Here is a 19749-nt window from a genome sequence, read left to right as displayed (position 1 = left end):
CTGGGGCCGCTGCACCCCGAGTCCCCCCATAGAGGGGCAGGAGGAGACCACCACGCTGCGAGGCAGCTGCGCTTTACTGAATGCACCGAGCTGATTACAGGGGGAGCGCCAGGGCCTGTCCTCCGCTCCCAGCAAGCCAGGCACGGTCCGGGCTCCACTACCTCCCAGGGGGGCGAGCTCGGTGTTCCTCGGGCCGAGCGGTGGCTGTCCCCATCCCCTTCCAGCCGCGGGGGGACGGGCGCAGCCGGCAGCAGCAGCCCGGCGGTGTCAGGACCGGGGGCCGGAGCTGTTGGCCAGCAGCATGTCCACTTCCGTCCGCTGCAGCCAGAGCCGCTGCTGCCTCTCGCTACGCAGCTCCTGCCCGCGGTGCCGGCTGCGGCACGCCTCCCCGGCCGCGCAGCCGCCGGCGTGGAGCTGCTGGCAGGTGGTGCAGCAGTAGGAGGGCAGCGTGCCCCGGCGCAGGCAGGAGTGCAGCTGGTAGCAGGGCAGCTCGGGGGCAGCGGGAGGCAAATCCTGGGCTTCCCCCAGCATCTGGGGGCTTCTCCTCCCCGCGGCCAGGGCGGAGAGCGGGCTGCCAGCCCTGCCGAGCTCCTGCCCCGGGAAGAGGCAGGAGGAAGCGTCCGGGCCGGGGTTGCCCGTGGAGGGCACCGGTCCCTGCCCACGCTCACCGTCTCCGCAGCAGTCCCAGCCCCTCCCGGGCATGTCCTGAGCGCCCCGCGGGCTGCCAGGGTCCCTCCACAGCGCCGGGGGGGTTGCGCCCTTTTCCTCAGCGTCCTCAGGACCGGCCGGCGCCTCACGGTAGAGATCCACGCTGTCACCGCACGGCTCCAGCTGCTGCAGCATCTCCACGCAGGCCTCCACGTCCCCGGCCAGCTGGCGTGCCTCCAGCAGCTCCTCGGCGCGCAGCCGGCACGGCCGCAGCCGCAGCACCACCTCCGCCAGGATCTCGCACTCCAGCCGACACGCGAAGAAGCCGCAAGCGGCGGCGAGCAGTTCTGGTGCGGGAGGCAGCCGGGAGAGGACCAAGCAGTGCCGGTCGCGTCGTTCGTAACCCAGTCGGCTGAAAAGCCGCGTCAGGTCGGCTTCGGGGAGCGCCGGGCGCAGCGAGTGCACGTACGCGCCGGAGAAGGTCTGCGGGGAGAAGGGGAGGTGGCAGCCCGGTGTGTCCCGGGTTTGTCCCCCCCGGTGTGTCCCGGGTTTGTCCCCCCGTGCTCACCTGGACGGTGCCGAACTCCTTGCGCCAGGGGCAGAGGTAGAGGTTGACGGCCGCCAGCTCCAGCAACCGGAAGGCGGCGGCCAGGCCCCGCAGCGCCGGCCCGGGGTCGGGGCGGCCCCGCAACCCGCGGCTCAGCAGGGCCGGGCCGTCCTCCTGCAGGGCCCCCAGCAGCGCCGGCTCCCCCCGCAGCCGCTGCCGCAGCCGCTGCTCGAAGGAGGCGTCGGAGCAGGGCCCGGCGCGGCCGCGGCGCAGCTCCCGCTGCAGGCAGCGCCCGTAGCCCTCCGCGTACCCGAGCCGCCGCGCCGAGCCCGCGCACATCCTGCGGGAGCCGCGCCCCGCACGCCGCCGGGTCCGCTTCCCCCGCCGCGCCCGGCCTCGCCTCTTCCGTTTCCCGCGCCACGCCCACCGCTGGGGAGGGGGCGGGGTCAGGTTGAAGCTCCGCCCACCACCCGCGGCTCCGCCCACCCCTCCTCTACAGCGCCCCCCCGCAGGACGGGAGGGGAGCAGCGGGACCCCTGTGCCCCCCCCGGGCCCGGTCACCCCCTCCTCCCCAGCCGGTCTCGCCCCACGGGACCCCCCCCACCCCCCCAGCACCCACCTGCCCGCGGGGGGCGGGGAGAGGGTCCCCCGGCGCCCGCTCCTCACGGCAGGGACTCCACGTAGGACAGGGCGCTCTGCAGGGACGTCAGGCAGTACCCCTCCTCCCCAATCAGGTACCTGCGCCGCACGCCGTCACGGACGGGACACCGCCACGGCCACCGCGCCTCCGCGGCCAGGACAATGCCACGGCCACCGCCACCGTGCCACGACAGCCAGGACATTGCCGCGGCCAGGTCACCACCGCAGCCACCGCGCTGCCACGGCTGGGACAACGCCATGGCCACCGCGCTGCCACGGCTGGGACACCGCCACGGCCACCACCCTGTCACGGCTGGGACACCGCCACGGCCACCACCCTGTCACGGCTGGGACACCGCCACAGCCACCACGCTGCCACGGCTGGGACACCGCCACGGCCACCACGCTGCCACGGCTGGGACACCGCCATGGCCACCACCCTGTCATGGCTGGGACACCGCCACAGCCACCGCGCTGCCACGGCTGGGACACCGCCACAGCCACCGCGCTGCCACGGCTGGGACACCGCCACGGCCATGGCCACCACCCTGTCACGGCTGGGACACCACCACAGCCATGGCCACCGCACTGTCACAGCCCCAGGCGCCGCCAGCTCCCCTCCCCGCGTCCCCGTCCCCGCGTCCCCGTCCCCGCGCGGCCCAGCGCCGCGGCACCTACCCCTCGTGGATGAACTCCTCCAGGGCGGCGCACTCGGAGAGCAGCTGGGGCAGCCCCGTCTGCAGCACCACGTAGGACAGGATGGGCAGCAGGTCGTCCGCCCCGCTGCCGCCAACGGGAGCCGTCAGCCGCGTCCCGGGAACGCCCCGGCTCCACGCCGGCGCCCCGCTGGCCGCCACGGCCCTGCTCTGCGCCCCCCAACACTCACATGGCGGCGGCGGCGGGGGTCCGGCCGTCCCGGGAGCCGCAGTATTCCTCGGCGCACTCGCAGATGCCGCGCAGGGCTCGCACTGCGGCAAAGAGCGGGCGCTGAGGGGTCACCCCGCGCCCCTCCGCCCCCCCCCCACCCGCCAGCCCGCACCCCTCCCGGCTGCGCACCGATGCACTCCAGCTTTCGGCGGGGACAGGTCTCCAGCGGGATGAGGCGCAGGTCCTCGATGGCAGAGCCGTACGCGGGGCGGCCGGGGGCCGGGGGGAAGAGGCGCGAGGCCAGCCCCATGTCGGCGGGGCCGGCGTGCCGGTGGCGCTCCATGCTCCGGGCCAGGGCCGCCTCGCGGGGCCGGTGCACGCTCCTGCGGGCAGAGAGGCGAGGGGCTGCCGGGCGGGGGGCCGGGGGGTTTCGGGGGGCTCGGCCGGGCGCCGGGGGCCGCGGTACCTGTAGAGAGCCAGCAGCGGGGCCCAGAGCGGGGGGAAGAAGGCCTCCTCCAGGCAGGCCAGGCACTGGTCCTTGCCGGCCGCGGTGCTCAGCCCCTCGAAGGCCAGCAGCGTCAGCGCCAGCAGCCTGTCTGGGAAGGGGCGAGTTACGCAGCGCGCTCGGCGGGCGCCGCGAGGCCCCTCCGTCCTCCCCTCCCTGCACCCTGCGTCCGCCCCAGCTAAAACAAGGGGGTGCAAGGGGCTCCCTCCACCCCGCAGAGCCCACGGCTGGGGAGAGCCCCCGTGGGCCCCCCGATTCCAGCGGCCGTCCCTCACCGATGGCATTGTGGATGTCGCGCACGACGCCCTTCAGCTGCTCCGGCAGCGTCGCCTGCCCGGGGCCGGCCGGGGGCTCCCCGGGGGCCCAGCCTTCAGGCGACGCCAGGAATCGCTCCAGGTCCTCGAAGGAGCTCTCCCGGGGGGTCTGGGGGGCCGCCGCCGGCCCCGGCCAGCCGCCCTCTGCCCTGGGGGTGCCGGGGCCGCCGTCGGCGAGCGGTGTGCCGGACAGGCTGTGCCGCAGGCCGGCCGGGCCGTGCTCGGGCAGCGAGAACATGCAGTGGAGGCTGCGGGAGGCTCGGAGCCGGCGGCCCCCCGGCTCGGCGGGCAGCGAGCCCCCCGCGTCCAGCGAGAGGAAGGAGAGGCCGGTGGGGGAGGCTGGGGCGGCATCGGCAGCGCTCTGGCTGACGGCCGGGTAGAGGCGGGCGTACACCGCGCACTGCAGCTGCCGCAGGAGCTGGGCGATGGGGTGCTCGGGGAAGCTGGAGGCAGAGGCAGGGGGTGGGCAGGGGGGCGAGGGGCGGGCGGGGGGCACCACCTGCGGACCCCTCGCTCCGAGCAGGGCCCTTCCCCGCCCCGCGCTACCTGAGGAGGCAGGAGAAGAGCCCCGACACCGCGGAGAGATCTGCCGGGCTGCGCTTCAGCCTGGCCTTCCACTGCCTCGGCCAGTCCTGGGGAGCGACCGCGGCTCGTCAGTGGGGATGGCACGGCGTCCTGCCCCACGGCGCATCACCCCGCCCCACGGCACGGCGTCCCGCTCCCCTGCGCCCACGGCACAGCCCACAGCAGCGTACTCACGTGGTCCTGCTCGTACTCCAGGACGGCGGCGTAAAGGGCTCGCTGCTCCTGCTCCTCGGGGGTGAGGGCCACGCTGCTGGAGAACCTCCTGGGGGTGCAACGGCCCTGGGTGAGGGGCCAGGGTGGCCCCCGCGCCCCTGGGGTCCCTGACGTGACGCCCCGGCCCCCTCACCTGTTGGCAGCCTCCTGCAGCCGCAGCCGCCGCTCCTCCATCTTCCGCTGCAGCTGGGCCGCGGCAGAGTCAAGGTTTCAGGGCCCCCACATCACCACGGCACGCAGCCCCGCTGCAGCCCGGGGGCCGGGACCAGCCCTTCTCCCACCTCCACGCCCCCCATCAGCTGCAGCAGGGCAGGACCGCGACCCCAAAAGCCTGCGTGGGATCGGTGCAGCCCAGGGCCAGGGACCTGGGGGCACCGCGTGGGGCTCTGCCGGAGCCGCGTACGGCCGCGGGGCCGGCCCTCAGAGCCCCCTCTCGCCGGGAAGGATACGGTCTCCTCCCGGGCCTTGGCGATCACCAGGTTTTCCATCATCTGCCGCTGCAGGGACAGCGTCTGCGGAGCAGGCGGCACGTTGGGGACGCCTGCCCAAAGGGCACCGCCAGCAGCGTGGCAGGCAGGGACCCCCAGGCACCGCAGGGACCCCCTCCCTCCGACCCGGGGGGCTCCCCACTTGCCAGGGAGGTTTTCTGCAGGGCCTGGCTGGGGTTCAGCCGCGCCACCCGCGCCTCGTACGCAGCCTTCAGCTTCTGGTTCTGCAGCGACGCCTCCTCCAGCGGCGTCAGCTCCCTGCTGGGAACCGGCCCTCAGCACCCACCGCCGGGCGCGGGGACATGACCCGGGGCCCCTTCCCCGCCGTGCCCCCCACCTGGGACCCAGGCAGAGCGGGGCAGACGCCAGCCCCCCTCCGCGTCCCAGCCCACGTACTTCCGCGCGCTCTGCGCCTCAGCGATCTGCAGCTTCTGGAAGATCTCTGGCGGCAGGAAGGGAGAGAGCTTGCCCCCCTCGTCCGAGAAGACCCGGCGGTGCCTGGGGAGGGGAGCAGGGCCCCCGCTCCGCTCCGCCACAGCCGGCTTTGCCTGGGCTGTTCCTGGGGAGGGAAGGAGAGGTCAGCTGCCCCCCGCCACCGCCAGCCCCCTGCTAAGCGGGGTCTCAGCTCCCCGAAATGGGACCCCACGACCCCAGGCTCACCCAGCGCCGCTGCGATGGACTTGACTCTCTCCAGACACTGCTCCGCCAGCTTCAGCATCTTCGGGGTGTCGGGGGTGAGCCCCTCGCTGCTCTCTGTGGGGAGGGGCAGGGTGTCGGGGTCACCGGCGAGGGCAGCGGGCTCACGCCGGGCTCACACCGGCCCTGGCTCGTCCTGCCCGGAGCTGCCTCCCCTCACGGCAGGGGAGCGGGCACGGGGGGCCGGGGGGCTGCCCTACCTGTCCCTGCCGCCTCCTCCTGCAGGGCCTGGGCGATGAGGGCGATGCTCTTCAGGTACTGCACGTAGGCCTCCTGCCAGAAACGGGGGGGGGGAGCTCAGCCGCGACCCCCGGGTGTCCGCGAACCCGTCAGCCCCAGTGAGACATGAGGGGTCCAGGCTGGGCCGGTGGGGGCAGGATCGGGCCCTTCCCCGGGGGTGCCGGGGCTCCGGGGACCCCCAGACCCTGCAGGCATCCCGGGGAAGGAGGCAGGGGGGAACCCCACGGCCTCGGTGGGACCCCGGCCCTCCCGGTGCGCCCAGGGCCGGGGGGACGCAAAGGGGAGGCCGGGCCCGGGGAGGGGGGGGGTGAGGCCTAGGGGTCCCGCCCCGCGCTCACCCGCGGCTTCCCCGCGCTGTCCATCTCCAGGGCGCCGCTCGCCGCCCTCATGGCGGTCTGCAGGGCCCGGCCCGCCCCGCTTCCCCCGGGCCCGTCGCCGCCCGCCGCGGCCATGGCGGCCGCCGCCCCGGAACGGCAAGATCGGGTCGCGGTGCCGGGGGAACGCGGCGGGGGTCGGACCGGCGGGGGAGGTCCTCCGGCCGGCAGGGGGCGCTGCGCCGGGCGGGGCGGGGCGGGCCGGGCCGGGCCCGCGGCGGCGGCGATGAAGCGCGATCGGCGCGGCCGGTTCCTGGCGGCCGCGGGCGGCCCCGGCGCGGCCACCCCCGAGCCCCGGCGGCGGCCCGGCACGGCGGCCCGGGGCAGCGAGGCGGCGGCGCGGTCCGAGCCCCCCGCGGGCTGGGCCCCAGCGGCGGCCGCCGCCTGGACGCGGCCCGGCGGGGCCCCGGAGACAGGTGAGAGCCGGGCGGGGCGGGCCGGCCCGCGGACGGGGTGGGTGCGGGGGTCCCGCGGCCACCGAGGGGCTCTCCCGGGCCACCGGGAAGCCCAGAAGCCCCTCCGAGGGGCTGCGGCTCCCGGGGCCGGTAAGGAGGAGCTGACCCCCGCCCCGCCCCGTGCTCTGCCGGGGTCTGGCCCCGGTAGCCGGGCCGGTGCCCCTGCGGGCCTGGCCGTTCGGAGCTGGGGGTCTGGGCCGGCGGGGACCCCGGAGGTCTCGGCGGTGGCCGGGGGGCGGCGAGCAGGACCCCGCTCCTCCCCGGCCGCGGGCTGGCGGGCTCAGAGGGGAGCTGTGCGGCACCGGGGCCGGGAAGGGGCTGCGGCGGGGAGCTTTTCCCTGAGCCGGTGGCTGAACCGGCAGCGGGAGAGACGGCAGCATTGCCCCGCTTCCCCGCTCGTCCCCGGCAGCTCCGCGTCCCCAGCTCTCTGCCCCATTGGGGCGGCTGAGAAACGGCGAGCCAGGCCGAGGGAGGCGACCGCCGGCTGTAAACCCTTCGGAGATAAGGGAGGTCTCTCCCTTCCTGCCCGGCTTTTCCGTGCTTGCGCGGAAGCTGGGGCTTCGGAGGCAGCCTTGGATCCAGGGAAGGGGAGCATCTTGCAGCGCGCCAGCGCGTTCGGGCCGTAGGCGGCTGCCGCGCTCTTGCAGCAGGTCGATCCTTCTCCGGCAGGAATCGGCAGAGCCCTGAGCACCGGGTACTGTCGCCTCTGCCACGGGAAGTTCTCCTCCAGGAGCCTGCGCAACGCTTTCGGGAAGGTGCCCGTGATGGGGGAGAACTCAGAGAAGCAGCGCCGCGTGGATCAGGTCTTCTTCACCGACTTCCAGCGGCTGGTCGGCGTGGCGGTGCGGCAGGACCCCGCGCTCCCCCAGTTCGTCTGCAAGAAGTGCCACGCGCAGTTCTACAAATGCCGCAGCGTCCTCAGGACCTTCATCCAGCGGGTGAACGCGTCTCCCACCGGCCACGTGAAGGCGAAAGGAAAGTACGTTGCGTTTCTCTCTTCCCGGGAGCAGTGAAGGGCCGCGTGTCGGCGCGTGGTCCCTCCGTAACCCCTGAGAGCCCACCGTGCTGTTCTGGCTTTTGCAGGAGCGGCGCGGCCCTGGCCCAGCCGGGCGCGGAAGGAGGTGCCTCCTGCCTGGGTGAGTGCCTGCTCCCAGAGCTGCTTCCTTTCCTTTTCTTTCTGTGCTCCCTTGGACGGAGGGCTGGCTTTCCTGGGCGCTGAGGAACCGGCAGGGCGGTCCCCGCGTCCCTCGCTCTGGTGGGTTACAGTTCCCCGCTCTGCGCTCCGGCTCCCCGGGAGGCCCCTCGCTGGCTCCAGCCTCTCCGGGCTGAGCCGGATGGGCGCAGGCTCACGTTGCGGGTGCGGAGAGCGGGCAGAGCGGGTTTGGGTGGCAGCGCCGGCCGCTGTCAGACACTAGGGGCAATCAGGAATCCGCTTTTGGCTGTAAAACACACTTTTGGCTGTGAAATTGCCCCTCCCCGTCCCCTCGCCGCGGCTGGCCGTGCCCGTGGCTGGCCCAGGCGCTGACCGCGCGCGTGCCGCCTCTCCTCCCCGGCAGTCGACCTGATCACCTCCAGCCCCCAGTGCCTGCGCAGCCTGGTGACGTGGACGCACGCGCACGCCGGGAGCTGCCCCTCGGTGCCCAGCCTGCAGAGCGTGCTCTCCTCCGAGTACTGCGGCATCATCCGCGCCGTCTGGGGCTGCGGGGACGGGCACGACTACGTCATGGATACGGATTCGGACTGTAGCACGGTGCTCGTCGACAACGCCTTGTCGGTCAAACGGGAGTGGAGCAAGGGCACGGCGCAGCGCTTGACGGACAACGGGGCAGACAACGCCGAGGCTGTTCCTGCTCCCAAACCCCAGCATGCTCCAGTAAGGACAGCTCCTTGCCAGCAGCCCGCAAACAAAGGGACCACCTCGGTGCCGCTGAACGTGGAGAACGAGCCGCCGCAGGACAGGGATTCGTCTCCCTCGCAGCCGGACGGCGCGGCCTCCGTACAGGAGAAAGCCCCGCCGCAGCCCGCGTCGCCACTGAGCGCTGCCGTAGGTAAGGGATTCGCCAGGCAGGCTTGCTCGCGGGCCGAGTCAGCCTGGGTTTACTGCTGAACTCTCCTCTCTCCCGGAAGCGGTGCGTGGGGATTAACGCTGATTCTGAATTGCAGAAGTCGGGCTGTGTTCAGCTCTGACAGCCGCAGGAGATGTCTGCCGCTGGAAGAGGAACGGCAGCCGGGACTCACTTGGGGACAAATCTTTCAGTTACGGAGCGGGTGTCGCGGGGGAAACCAAAAGATGCTGGTGGGAACGGCAGGGTAAAGGCTTTCTCATCCCTGGGGCGCAGGGAGAGTGGTCTCCAAGCACACCAGACATGGAGCTTGGTTTAAATAATTACTACCTCGTCTTGGAGCATGCATTTTCACGTGGTGCAAGCCGCTACGAGTGAGCCCGGAGGGGCTGGTTCCCTCTCAGCCGCTCTCCGCTGGTTTGTTTTCGCTGCTTTTCCTTGTAACGCGCTGTGTTCTCCTTTGTTCCCTAGGCCAGTTGAGTGGGAAGCAGGTTCTGTCTGCAACGTCGGATGAGCGGGTAAAAGACGAGTTCAGTGACCTTTCTGAGGGGTGAGAGAAGAGTGGGTTTGACATAGCCTAAATGTCTTCTTTGCGAGTGTGACATGACCTGCCTCGGAGAGCTCTTGCTCCACGAGCGACCTGGCCCTCGAGGCCCCTGGGAACCGGCCTCCGAGGCCGGTGGCTCTGCAGCGGCTGCGCTGACCTCCCCTCCTTGCCGCCTCTGCCGCAGGAGGGGCTTCGTTTGCACGCGCGTGTGCTCTCCGTTTGTTGGCTGCTTCCAGCAAACCCGGTTCTGTTTTGTTTCCCCTCTCTGCTCTGGGGAAGGAGCCGTGCAGGGGGCGGCGGGGAAAACGCTCTGCCCTCGGCAGTGGCACAGCCGCCGCTCCAGCGCGGGCTGCCGAGAGCTCCTGCCTCGCCTGGGAGCAATTCCCCTTCGCGGCTGCTCCGGGCTGGAGCTCCGGAAGAGCGGTCAGCGCGGGAACGCAGGCAAGGGGCGGCACTGGGAGAAATCAGCCCGTTTGCTCACGGGGAGAGCGATGAGCGGGAGGGATACTGGCAGCGTAGCGGTCTGTACGAGCAAAGATTTGGGGAAATCGTTCGCACGCAGGTGTTTAGAGTGAGGCCTGTAACTCGCTGGTAATTGAGCCGGGTCATTCTGAGGCTGGCCGAGTGCAGCCTTATTTCGGTGTGTCCGCTCAATCTGTCGGCTGTCACGTTAAAAGTGCTGCAACAACTTACTGCCTGTTTCCTGGCTTCGGAATTAATTGCTTCTTGAATAGCTTACGACTTAAAGGGGAAAAAAACCAAAAACAAAACAAAACTTTCATGGCTGCTAAATACGAGGAAATGCAGAACGACCTGCAGCTCAGTTAACCTGTGCCAGCCGCATTACAGTCTTGCTCTACAAAATTACTATTCCCAGTACGGAAAGCGGTGGCAACGTCCCTCAACGATAAACAGATCTTTTTCAGTCACAGCCATTTTTTATTCTCCTGGCCCTGGCTCAGTTACCCTTACAGAGCTGTAGCCCTAAAAGGACCCCCGTTTGCTATCTGCCGCGTCCACGGGGACTGCGTTTGCTTGGGGAGATTACACGGGGCGCCTCGGCTGCCGTGCCGCTGGATGCACTGGGAACGAATGCGACGTACTGCAGCTGCTGCAGGCGCGGATGCTGAAGTGCCAGCCCCGTGCTGTGTCGGTAAAGGGCATCTTCTCTCTCTCTCAGGGACTTCTTGAGCGACGATGAAAATGAGAAGAGAAACGTGCAATCTTCAGATGACTCCTTCGAGCCTTACCCTGAGAAGAGGTAAGGGACGTCCGGCGCGGTTAGCAGAGCTGTCTGTGGGTCAGCGGGAGGGCCGGCGCCACCTCCGCTCTGCCTGTGCCGGGCTGAGCCAACACCATCGCTTTCCTTCACGGCCTCAGTTCTGTCCGCATCCCGGCCCGGAGGTCACAGCGCTGCGCCAGCACCCGTGTCCCTCCAGCTCCCCGCTGCGCTGAAACTGGGCCACGTCCCTCAGCCCCAGCGCTAATTACTGCCACGCGGCTCACGTGTAGCTGGCGGCGTGCGTGCTCCTGCTTGGCCAGGTCAAGCTAAGCCATCAGGCCAGCTCTGACGCTCGGGGATCATCAGGTGGGGAGACTAAAACCAACGCCAAGTACTAAACCACTGTCCTTCTTCCTTCTTGGAGGGTTTCTAGCAAGAAAAGCGATGGCAAAGATGCAAAGAAGGCGGAAGAGCCCAAAATAAGGAAGAAGCCAGGGCCTAAGCCAGGCTGGAAAAAAAAAATCAAATGTGAAAGGTAACGAGGAGCCGGCGGCGGCCGGGCAGCAGCCCCGCGCTCGGCACGCTGGCTGACGGCAGGCCTCTGCGTTGCAGGGAGGAGCTGCCTACCATTTACAAGTGTCCTTACCAGGGATGCACGGCTGTCTACAGGGGCGCGGATGGCATGAAGGTGAGTTCAGGGTCTGCTCCTGTCTCAAACCCGGAGCTTTGAGTCTCACAGAGCGGTTTCCGTTCGAGGAGAGGATCCGTCACAGATTTAATTTGCCGCCTAGCTCCGCAGGAGGCGGCAAGTGACCAAATGGAGCAGTCAGAGGCCTTTTTCTGTGCTGCCAAACACAACGGGAGCCTCTCTGGCTCTGCGTGCTCCTCCTGCTCTGGGAATCTGCTGCGGGCTTGGCAGCAGCCCTCGGAACAATCTCTGCTGCGTCCTGGTAAAGGCCCTGCTGCCAGACAGATTTGGATGCAAGTCTGGTTTTTCGCAGTGAAGCAGCGGTGATGCGCAAGCCTGCCAAGATGGGGGTTCCATTTTTTGGAGAGATTCAGGTTTTTCACTGGGAAAATGCAGCACAGCAGTCAGCTCTGTCCTTTCTTCACAGAAACACATCAAAGAGCATCATGAAGAGGTGCGGGAGAGGCCCTGTCCTCATCCTGGCTGCAACAAGGTGTTCATGATCGACCGGTACCTACAGCGCCACGTGAAGCTCATTCACACAGGTGCGTCCCGGCCGGCTCTGCCCGCGCCGGGCATTACAGACAGCTGGCGCTCCATTGCATGAGGCTTGTGCAAGGCTCCGCGCAGGGCGCAGAACGGTCTGCCCTGCCTGGAAATGCGAGGCAGGGGGAGGGATTCACACCACACCAGTACGCGTGGGCAGCTACGGGTGCGTGTTTCGCGCGCTAAGAGAGCGGCAGAATCAACGACTCCTTTCTTGTTGCAGAGGTACGTAATTATATCTGCGACGAATGCGGGCAGACCTTTAAGCAACGCAAACACCTCTCGGTCCATCAGATGCGGCACTCGGGAGCAAAGCCTCTCCAGTAAGTGCACACTGGCCATCTGTTCGCAGTGAAGGGAGGGAGGGAAGGGGCGGTGAGCTCCGCTGAGCCCTTGCGGCCACTGTCTTTAGCGGGGAGCACCTCTGCGGTACAAACCCTGCCGGGAGCAGGGATGCTATGAGCAAGCGGCTCTGAGGCTGCAGTCGTCTCCTCGTGGGCTTATTCAGGCTTCCGTGGCTTCGGGCTCGGTGCTGAGCCCCTGCTTTGCCTCGCAGGTGCGAAATCTGTGGTTTCCAGTGCAGACAGCGCGCGTCGCTCAAGTACCACATGACCAAACACAAAGCTGAGGCAGAGCTGGAGTTTGCCTGCGACCAGTGTGGGAAGCGCTTCGAGAAGGCCCATAACCTGAACGTCCACATGTCCATGGTGCACCCTCTGACCCAGACTCAGGACAAAGCCAAGCCGCTGGAGCCAGAGCCCCTTCTCCTCCTAAATGCTTCAGGGACTTCAGAAAGCCAGGCAGTAAAGCCCGAAGTGACTGCGCAGCAGGAGCCCACCTGAGGGGGACAGGGACACTTTCCCAGTCCAGCCCTGTAGAAACCGTACGGCAGAGTGGAGATTTTTAATCTACGTTTTAGTCTCCCAAAAGAACTCAGTGGAATTAGCTTCAGCTTGCTCAGAAAAAGCTTGTTACCATGCTGTGATTCTCCATGCTCACGTCTGATTCAGCAGTGTTGTACTAAGAGTCTGTCTCATCTGAGGGGAGGGGTGTTTGGCAGCACCCCTTGCTGGTCCCCCTCCTCCCCACACACACACAGTTGTAGAAACAAAGCTGGCCACAACCGTTCCCGGCCTGCACCAGCCCCCAGCTGGCTGTAAGGGTACAGAGGACAGCGGAGCAGCTTTAAGCAGACGTTTTGAAAACAAACAAACAAGAAATTATGATTCCCAAAGCAAGTTTAAACTGAAATTTGTAACCTACTTTTTATTGTAACAAGAGCTTCATGGTTATGCTTGTAATAAATTATTTACAAAGTAATTTGAAAGACAGAGCACTGGTGAGAAAGGTGGCACCTTGTCTGTCCGTCCCGTCGTCCGCAGTCAGGGTGTTCTGCCCTGCCCGCCGCTCAGAACAGCAGCGGCTCTTCCTCCAGCTCCATGGCCGCAGCAGGCCTGGCGAAGCGCAGAAGGGTGGCTCCCAGCTCGGGGTCAAGTTCTTCACAGGTGGCCAGGAGCTGGGGAGAGGGCCAGCAGTCGGCGTTAGGCCTGCTCGTGCTGCCTCAAAGCAAGTCAGATCATTGTACCCCTGCGCAGCAGAGTGCAGGCGGAGGAGAGGGACCAACCCGCACAGAAATAACACGGTCTCCCAGCTGACAGCACAGTGCTTGTGGAAAACTTCACCACCTGACGCTTAGCTGTGCTTGATGTCTCCCCAAGACCAAGCGGGCGGTGTTTGATGTTGGGGAGAAAGGGAGCTGGCAGCCCGGGGAGGATGTGGCTGTAGCACTGACTGAGCAGCAGGTGTCCTCCACCGCTGCCGGTGTGTTACGGAAACACAGCGTGCGACGCAGGTTAGGCAGGCGGCAGCAGTACAGGAGAGTGCGCAGGAAAGGCTGCACAGGCAGAAGCAGCGCTCCCAGTTCTCACGCACTGGGAGAAGAGGAAAGAGCTCAACGTACCGGTCGTATGTTTCCAAAGCTTTGGGCAGAGCATTGCGGGATCGCCCCAAGCAGGAACCGCCGGGCCATGGAGATCATCTCCAGGGGCCCCCCCTGGAGAACAGGGAGAAGAGACGGGGCCGATCAAGGCCAAGCACAGTGTCACTGTCACCTCTCCGTCCCTGCCTCCGAAAGGGAAGCAGGAACCACTGCATCGGGCCTAGGGCGTTCACAGCTCACACAGATCACTCCATCAGTGACGACATGCACCCCGAGCTCCTGTACGAACAACCAGCGAGGCCGCTTGGGTGTCAGGCAGCAGCAGGACAGCAGCACCAGCTGCTTCCCCCAGCCCCAAGGTGCGAGCGGGCCGGCTCCCTGCGAAGGCAGCTGCACAAGCTGCCTCTGCTTCGCACAGGAAGGTGGGAACCAGAGGGATGCTGCAGGTGACAGGGGAAGGGATAAGGAATAGGGGAAGGATCCCCTGATCTAGTCGGGGATGTCCCTGCTCCTGGCAGGGGCGTTGGACTAGATGACCTTTGAAGGTCCCTTCCAACTCTAACCGTTCTATGATTCTATGAATAGGACTCACAGTTAGAAGAGGAAAAACAAGAGGCCGAGCCTCACTCACGTGTTCCATGGGGTCTGCGCTTTGCCCGGCTTGATCAGGCTGTGGCAGGTCTCTCCCCTCCACAAAGAGCCGAAGCAGCTGGATGTACAGATCGAGCGCCACGCAGAGGAAGGTCTGCTCTCTGGCGAGCAGCTCTTGGCGGAAGTAAGGGGTGAGGCTAGAGGAGGTCACACACCGTGTCTGGTTAGCGCTGGATCCGTGGTAGACTCAGACACAGAAAGACAGAAGGCAAACGCAGCTGGTGCTGTAGCAGCTGCCTGTCTTACAAATCCCACTGCGTGCAAGGCCACCCCGCTGCCAGGAGTACGGAGGCAGCCAGGGACGCTCCTGTTTGGAGCACAGCGTTGAAGGGAAACTTCTAGCAAAGATACGGGGCTCCTAAAACAGCAATCCCTCCGTGATCAGGTACTCTCCTGCACAGCGGCGGTAAGGGCTCAGCTCACCCGCAGGCCAGCGGCACAGTTACCTGCACCAGCTGCTGTACGTGCGAACAGTCAGCCACATCCTCCCTCACGAACGCTTCCCTTCCGAGCGCAGCAGGACTTTACCTGTAGAACGCAACAGGCAAGAGCCGGATGTGACGCTCTGAGACGGCGCTGCGCAGGACGTGGTATTCTCTAGGCTCTGCAATAGCCAGAGAGAAGCGTTAACCATCTTAAGTGGTCCTCACACCACCTTGCATACTTCTGCAGCAGCACAGGAGCTGCACAGTTTCCTTCCAGCCCACACTAAGCCGTGGTGCTTGGGTGTGGGACCCCCAAGAGAAGAACACTGTCCTCTCCGAGACTTTCCCTACCAGAGGGAACAATACTGAGTTTCAGTCGTTCCTGATTGTCAGCTGGGTCACCATACCACAGAGCACAAGCAAGATGTTCTCAGCTTTTACTTGAGCAAGTATTTTTCATGCTGCTTACAAAGGCCCATCTGTTCCTTCTTACAGTCGTTAATCAAAGATGGGGCATGCCTGTGCAGCACCAAACCGAACCTCTCCACCCCTCGGAGGCCGGACTCGCTCACCTTTCTCTGCTGAGTGGAAGAGAAGTGGCCAGGACATGCCCCTCTCTTCCAGGCATTGCAAGATCTCCAGGGACCATTCCAGAGACATCTGAAAATCCACTCCTTCCTGGGTGTCAGAAAGGAAAGGTTTAGTTGGGCTTAGGCTTCAGCTGCAGCAAGGAACCCCCCATAAGAGACGGTGTACGCGATGCGCTCTTTAGCCCAAGCCTTTCCCCCAGCCCTGCAGCCCGGATGCCCCCTTCTCCACCTAACCAGGCCACGGCGGGGCTCAGCTGAGAATGATCCGTCAGAGGGGGGAAGCAGGATCAACGTGCTGGTGTCACCAGCACCCTTCCCGGCGGTGCTCAGCACAGAGCTGCTGCACATCCTGCACCGACCCCACCCTGCTCCCCAGAGCACATTTTCCCCCTCTAACCCATCTCGTGACAGCATGTCTTGGGATGGGGTTTTTTGCATTACTCATTTTACTTGGAATAACCTCCCAGATCTGTTTGCTCAAGGAGTTTCTTTCCTCAGTGACTCTTCCTCCAGACTCTCCCAGAGACAGACTAGGAGACCAAATGCTTATTTGTAACTTCACTCTGCTCCCTGATCCCATCTGTTAGGTGACTACACAAACGGCTGCGCTTCAAAGCTGAGAGGGCAGCAAAGGGACAGAAACGAGCATTCCGAGGCGGGAGGGAGAGCTGCTGGGAGAAACCTGTCATCTTTGCTCCCTCATTTAATAGCATTAAATCATTGGGAAACCAGTGTTCCCCCTTGCTGGGGACCTCCTCTCCCGCGAAATACCACGCGTGTTTCCAGCTGGGGGAAAAAGGTCATCTAACAAATGTGAAATGCTACACAAAAGCTAAGAGAGACACGAGGTTCCTGCGCTACCTGGGAGGTGTAAAGTCTGAACGGGGAACTGAAAATAGTAAGTCATTCAGGAAGAGAAAGAAAAGCTACCGTAGTGAGAGGGGAGATAATGTCAGTTAGAGGAAAATAGAGGTTTAATCTGATAGGAAGAGAAGGGCTTTCAGCAGGCTTCGCCTGGGATGTTGCTGATCCCTTCCTTCTGTCAGAACAGGCTACCAGCCTTCACAATACCGGTACAGAGCACTTTTAGGCAGCAAACCAAGCTGATCAGACACGTTTAGCGTCGTGAGAATTCCCTCGGGGCTGAGTTTACCTTTGGTGCTATTTTTGCTGAGATGAGATCCATGAGTGAGAAGAACAGCAAAGAAACAAGAAGCTGCAAGGAAAAGAGAGCACGTGTTAGTTGTGTCTGCGGTGGCAACTGAGAACTTGTGCTTTCCCATCAGGAAATAACATTTCACAAAGTACGTTCCCAGGCTGGACCGGGATGAACCACAAGCACTGCTGTTCCTTCCAGGGGAAGGCAGAGTGTTTGAGGAAGACAGACTGAGGCCTGACATGGTTCATTGCTTCCAAGGGTAAATTCCAAACTGAATTCACCTTCTTGAAGCAAGGCTTGCTGCAGCCAGCCTGGTAGACAACAGGTGACAACTTCTCCCAAACACAGGGAAAAGAGGCTGAGCTACCACAGGCGTGAGCCTGGAGGAGCGCTGACGTTGGTCCGCAGCCGGCATGCCTCCTGCAGGTGCTGTGCAGCCTCCCAGCTCAGCAAGCGCATCGCAATCCTGTCCTCACACACGCTTGTTACCACTTTTCTGGTCCCTACCACATCCCTTCCTGGCGTCCTCCTCCTACCTCGAGGCCCATTTTCGAGGTGAAAGCTGGTGTTACTCCACATGTACTAAATGCTCACGTCAGCTCAATGACACCAGTTTCCGACTAGCAGCTTTTGGTTCCAGACCAGTATAAACAGTGGAGGAGTCAATCCCACAGTAAGAGGAGCTGCCACCATAACTGCTGCCCGGAGCAATAAAATTTAAGAGTAAACAGCAAGGCTCAGGTTCCGCCCCAACACTGTTCACCCGTGAATGTGTCGGTACAGGGACGCTCCCCGTACTGAGCTCTGGTCCCGGCTGGCCCCTGGAAGGCCAACACACAAAACTGCCAGGCCGCAGCCCGGCGTCCCCCTCGGCAGAGCACTGTGGACAATTCCTGTGCACGGAGGGCACTGAGCGTGGCGAAATGGAGGAGGTGTTTCCTGGAACAGACTTGGGAAAAGCCTCAGGAGGTCTGTTCCTGGGATTCCCAGCACGTCTTCCCAGAGCCCTTAAAAAGCCTGCACTCCTGTCTCACAAACTTTCTGCATCTCCTTAACCTTCCAGCCAAGTTGCCTGAGCCAAAATCCACGAGGCCCGCTCCTTTTTCAAGGGAGAGGTGATCCTGGGACGCCATGGCTTGAGCTCTCTATCTCTGCAGCGCTCTCTCCAGCTTCCGTTTTTAAACCACCTGTTTATTAGTCCTCCCTGACTTGACCGAGGAGCCAGCACCTGAGTTAAAAAGTTTGAGTTTGGAACGATTTTGGACCAGTATTTATCAACTGGTAATTTACAGCTACATTCTGTCAACTAGCCACCAGCAAGATGTCCCAACAGAGTTTACCAGGGACACAGCAGTCTCTCAGGACAACAATCTCGGTTCAAACTTCGTTTTCAAGTGTAAGGAACAGCAGAACATGTAAAACGTGGCCAGTCTTGCCTGCTCTGTGTCAGTTCCCAGCCTCTTCAGTGCATTCCTCTCTTGTCCACGCGCTGACTGCGGTTGAACAGTACAATGGAGGAAGGCAGCAGAAATCCAAGGAGGGCCAGAGAGAGGGAAAGCCACTCCTGAAGAAAGGAAGCTAGGAAACAAAATCAGCATGTCATGGTTGTGGAGGAAAAAAATAAAAGAAAAAAGAAATCACAGCTGTGAATGAGGAGGAAATCAGGGGCTTGAGGAAAGGGTGTAAGTTTGTCACTGGGACAAAAAAAAAATTCTCTCTAATTTTTTTTCCCCTGCAGTTGGATGCTACATGGAGACAATTAAAAAAAATACATAGTCTAGAAACAGACAGCAGTATTCCCAAATCTTTTTTATCATGGGCTGAGCAGGTAGTTAACTGCATACTCTACTACAGAAGCAGGTGATTATTACCTGCCATAACCCGCAAGGAGATGCTTACACTAAATTCCCAGCTTTTGGAGGGAAGTTGCAGGACACTGAACAGACAGCGTAATGACAGGTAAAGGAGGAAGCATACAGCAGAGGAACAGTCAGTAGCTTCAGGAGACCAGAAATTTACCAAATCCAGGGAGCAAAGGGTGCGGCAGCTTGAGCGAGTGACTCAACGCTGTGCTAAAGGCTATTTCCAGTGTTTGTCTAACAAGGACTCTGCCTTCCAGTCTCCTCTAAAATGATTCTCTTTTCCTTATGGTGAAACACTCTGACCCACATTACACAGAAGGCCAGACTAAATAATTATAATGACCCATTCTGAGGTTAAACTCTGCAAAGGAATCTGTATATAGCTGTCCTACAAGCCTCAGTCTGCGGTAGCATTTCACCCTGCCTGCTGAAAGCCAGCCTGGCTCAGAGAACAGATCTCCTGGGCGCTGGTCCCTCAGACAGCAGGTTCTCCCGCCTCCAGGTCCACGCTCGGTTCCTCACACACACCTGGTAGCTGAGGACTGCCATTCCCTCAGTCTTTCCAGTTCTTCTGCAAGAGGAGCCCCAAAGACTCTCTTCCACTGGGAGCAAAGTACTGGCTCCAGCCTCGGCCACCAAAGCTAGGAAGGAAGATGGAAACCAGCAGCATTACTGGTGGCGTACTCAGCAGTTGTCTGCAGCCAGGCAGGCACGCTATCTCCACCAGGTACTGAGAGAAAGGGGTTTTTCCCACCCTTTAATGTAAAAGTCCAAGTTGTACATACACACGTAATAAACACGAGAAGTTTCACACCCTGGGAGTGCAAAGAGGGTCATTTGTGACCCCCGAGATTCTGCCAGCTGGACCAGTCATAATAAAATAACTGTCCCACAGAAGTGACGTACATGCTTACTACGTGCCACAAGAACACGTATCCCCATGCAAAGCAGTGCAAGAAGAGTTACACACAGGAGAGAGAATAAAAAAAAAAAAAAAAATCTGTGCTTTACGGACTTTTTGGTTGCCTGGCATGTAACAACCAGCCCCCCTACGGTGCACATGAAACCAAGACAAGTCTCCCAGCTTCTCGCCCTTAAACAGCCTCTGTTCCACCTCTACAGTGACACTTCAAAAACAACACTGCGTGTCCAGAGCTGGGATCGGCGATACCAGCACTACTAAAACACTCTGCGATTTCCCAAAGGCATTAAGAATTACTACCCCTCATCTTCACAGTTTACATTAAGTGACATTTAAAACAAACACTCTGAATCAACACTGAATTTTAATCTAGCACTCTTGAGACAAAATATGAACGGTTACCGCTGCGGAGAAAAGCACAATGGGACACTTGGTTTGACACGCTGTTAGGACATCGTTGACCCTGTCTGCGGCTGCCTCACAGTCCAAGCTGGCGTTAAGCAGGCCCTGGAAGAGGATAAATTACAGGATGACTACACACACGTGTCTTTGAAGCACCTCACC

General features: G+C 63.1%; 4 protein-coding genes across 6 annotated transcripts in view; 1 reads left to right on the top strand and 3 right to left on the bottom strand.

Annotated features, from left to right (window-relative positions):
* Window positions 1–56: 56 nt before the first annotated feature.
* SPATA2L (spermatogenesis associated 2 like) lies at window positions 57–1621 on the bottom strand. Its single transcript, XM_086758142.1, has 2 exons — window positions 1217–1621; window positions 57–1131 (listed from the first exon to the last, which is right to left on the bottom strand). The coding sequence occupies exons 1-2, from the start codon at window positions 1532–1534 to the stop codon at window positions 268–270; spliced, it is 1182 nt and encodes a 393-aa protein (XP_086614268.1). The 5' UTR covers window positions 1535–1621; the 3' UTR covers window positions 57–267.
* Window positions 1622–1823: 202 nt separating this feature from the next.
* Window positions 1824–6197, bottom strand: VPS9D1 (VPS9 domain containing 1). Of its 2 annotated transcripts, none has more exons than XM_086758082.1 (15): window positions 6081–6197; window positions 5703–5775; window positions 5467–5559; window positions 5203–5365; window positions 4953–5067; window positions 4768–4830; window positions 4452–4504; window positions 4280–4367; window positions 4067–4152; window positions 3482–3963; window positions 3168–3297; window positions 2891–3084; window positions 2721–2802; window positions 2513–2617; window positions 1824–1933 (listed from the first exon to the last, which is right to left on the bottom strand). In XM_086758082.1, the coding sequence occupies exons 1-15, from the start codon at window positions 6192–6194 to the stop codon at window positions 1858–1860; spliced, it is 1917 nt and encodes a 638-aa protein (XP_086614208.1). In that variant the 5' UTR covers window positions 6195–6197; the 3' UTR covers window positions 1824–1857. The 2 variants fall into 2 exon arrangements, with proteins under 2 accessions (XP_086614208.1, XP_086614209.1); XM_086758083.1 differs by having other exon boundaries at window positions 4953–5064.
* A 145-nt stretch (window positions 6198–6342) lies between these two features.
* ZNF276 (zinc finger protein 276) lies at window positions 6343–12970 on the top strand. 2 transcript variants are annotated; one of them, XM_086758262.1, is made up of 11 exons: window positions 6343–6532; window positions 7241–7550; window positions 7655–7707; window positions 8128–8619; window positions 9106–9184; window positions 10362–10442; window positions 10837–10938; window positions 11016–11091; window positions 11519–11636; window positions 11861–11960; window positions 12194–12970. In XM_086758262.1, the coding sequence occupies exons 1-11, from the start codon at window positions 6343–6345 to the stop codon at window positions 12477–12479; spliced, it is 1887 nt and encodes a 628-aa protein (XP_086614388.1). In that variant the 3' UTR covers window positions 12480–12970. The 2 variants fall into 2 exon arrangements, with proteins under 2 accessions (XP_086614388.1, XP_086614387.1); XM_086758261.1 differs by having other exon boundaries at window positions 10828–10938.
* The window catches only part of FANCA (FA complementation group A), a 35339-nt gene continuing 28473 nt past the window's right edge, over window positions 12884–19749 (bottom strand). The window contains exons 35-43 of the mRNA XM_086758260.1: window positions 19588–19692; window positions 18792–18904; window positions 17838–17979; window positions 16396–16458; window positions 15225–15330; window positions 14756–14831; window positions 14208–14364; window positions 13598–13690; window positions 12884–13153 (exon numbers count right to left, since the gene is read on the bottom strand). Of these exons, the coding sequence (XP_086614386.1) occupies window positions 13046–13153; window positions 13598–13690; window positions 14208–14364; window positions 14756–14831; window positions 15225–15330; window positions 16396–16458; window positions 17838–17979; window positions 18792–18904; window positions 19588–19692 (963 nt within the window). The 3' untranslated portion in view covers window positions 12884–13045. The remainder of the gene's footprint in view (window positions 13154–13597; window positions 13691–14207; window positions 14365–14755; window positions 14832–15224; window positions 15331–16395; window positions 16459–17837; window positions 17980–18791; window positions 18905–19587; window positions 19693–19749) is intronic.

This window comes from Chlamydotis macqueenii, chromosome 13 (genome assembly GCF_036417535.1).
Source record: "Chlamydotis macqueenii isolate bChlMac1 chromosome 13, bChlMac1.mat, whole genome shotgun sequence".
Classification (NCBI taxonomy): Eukaryota; Metazoa; Chordata; class Aves; order Otidiformes; family Otididae; genus Chlamydotis; species Chlamydotis macqueenii.
This window is presented reverse-complemented; position numbering and strand designations above follow the sequence as displayed.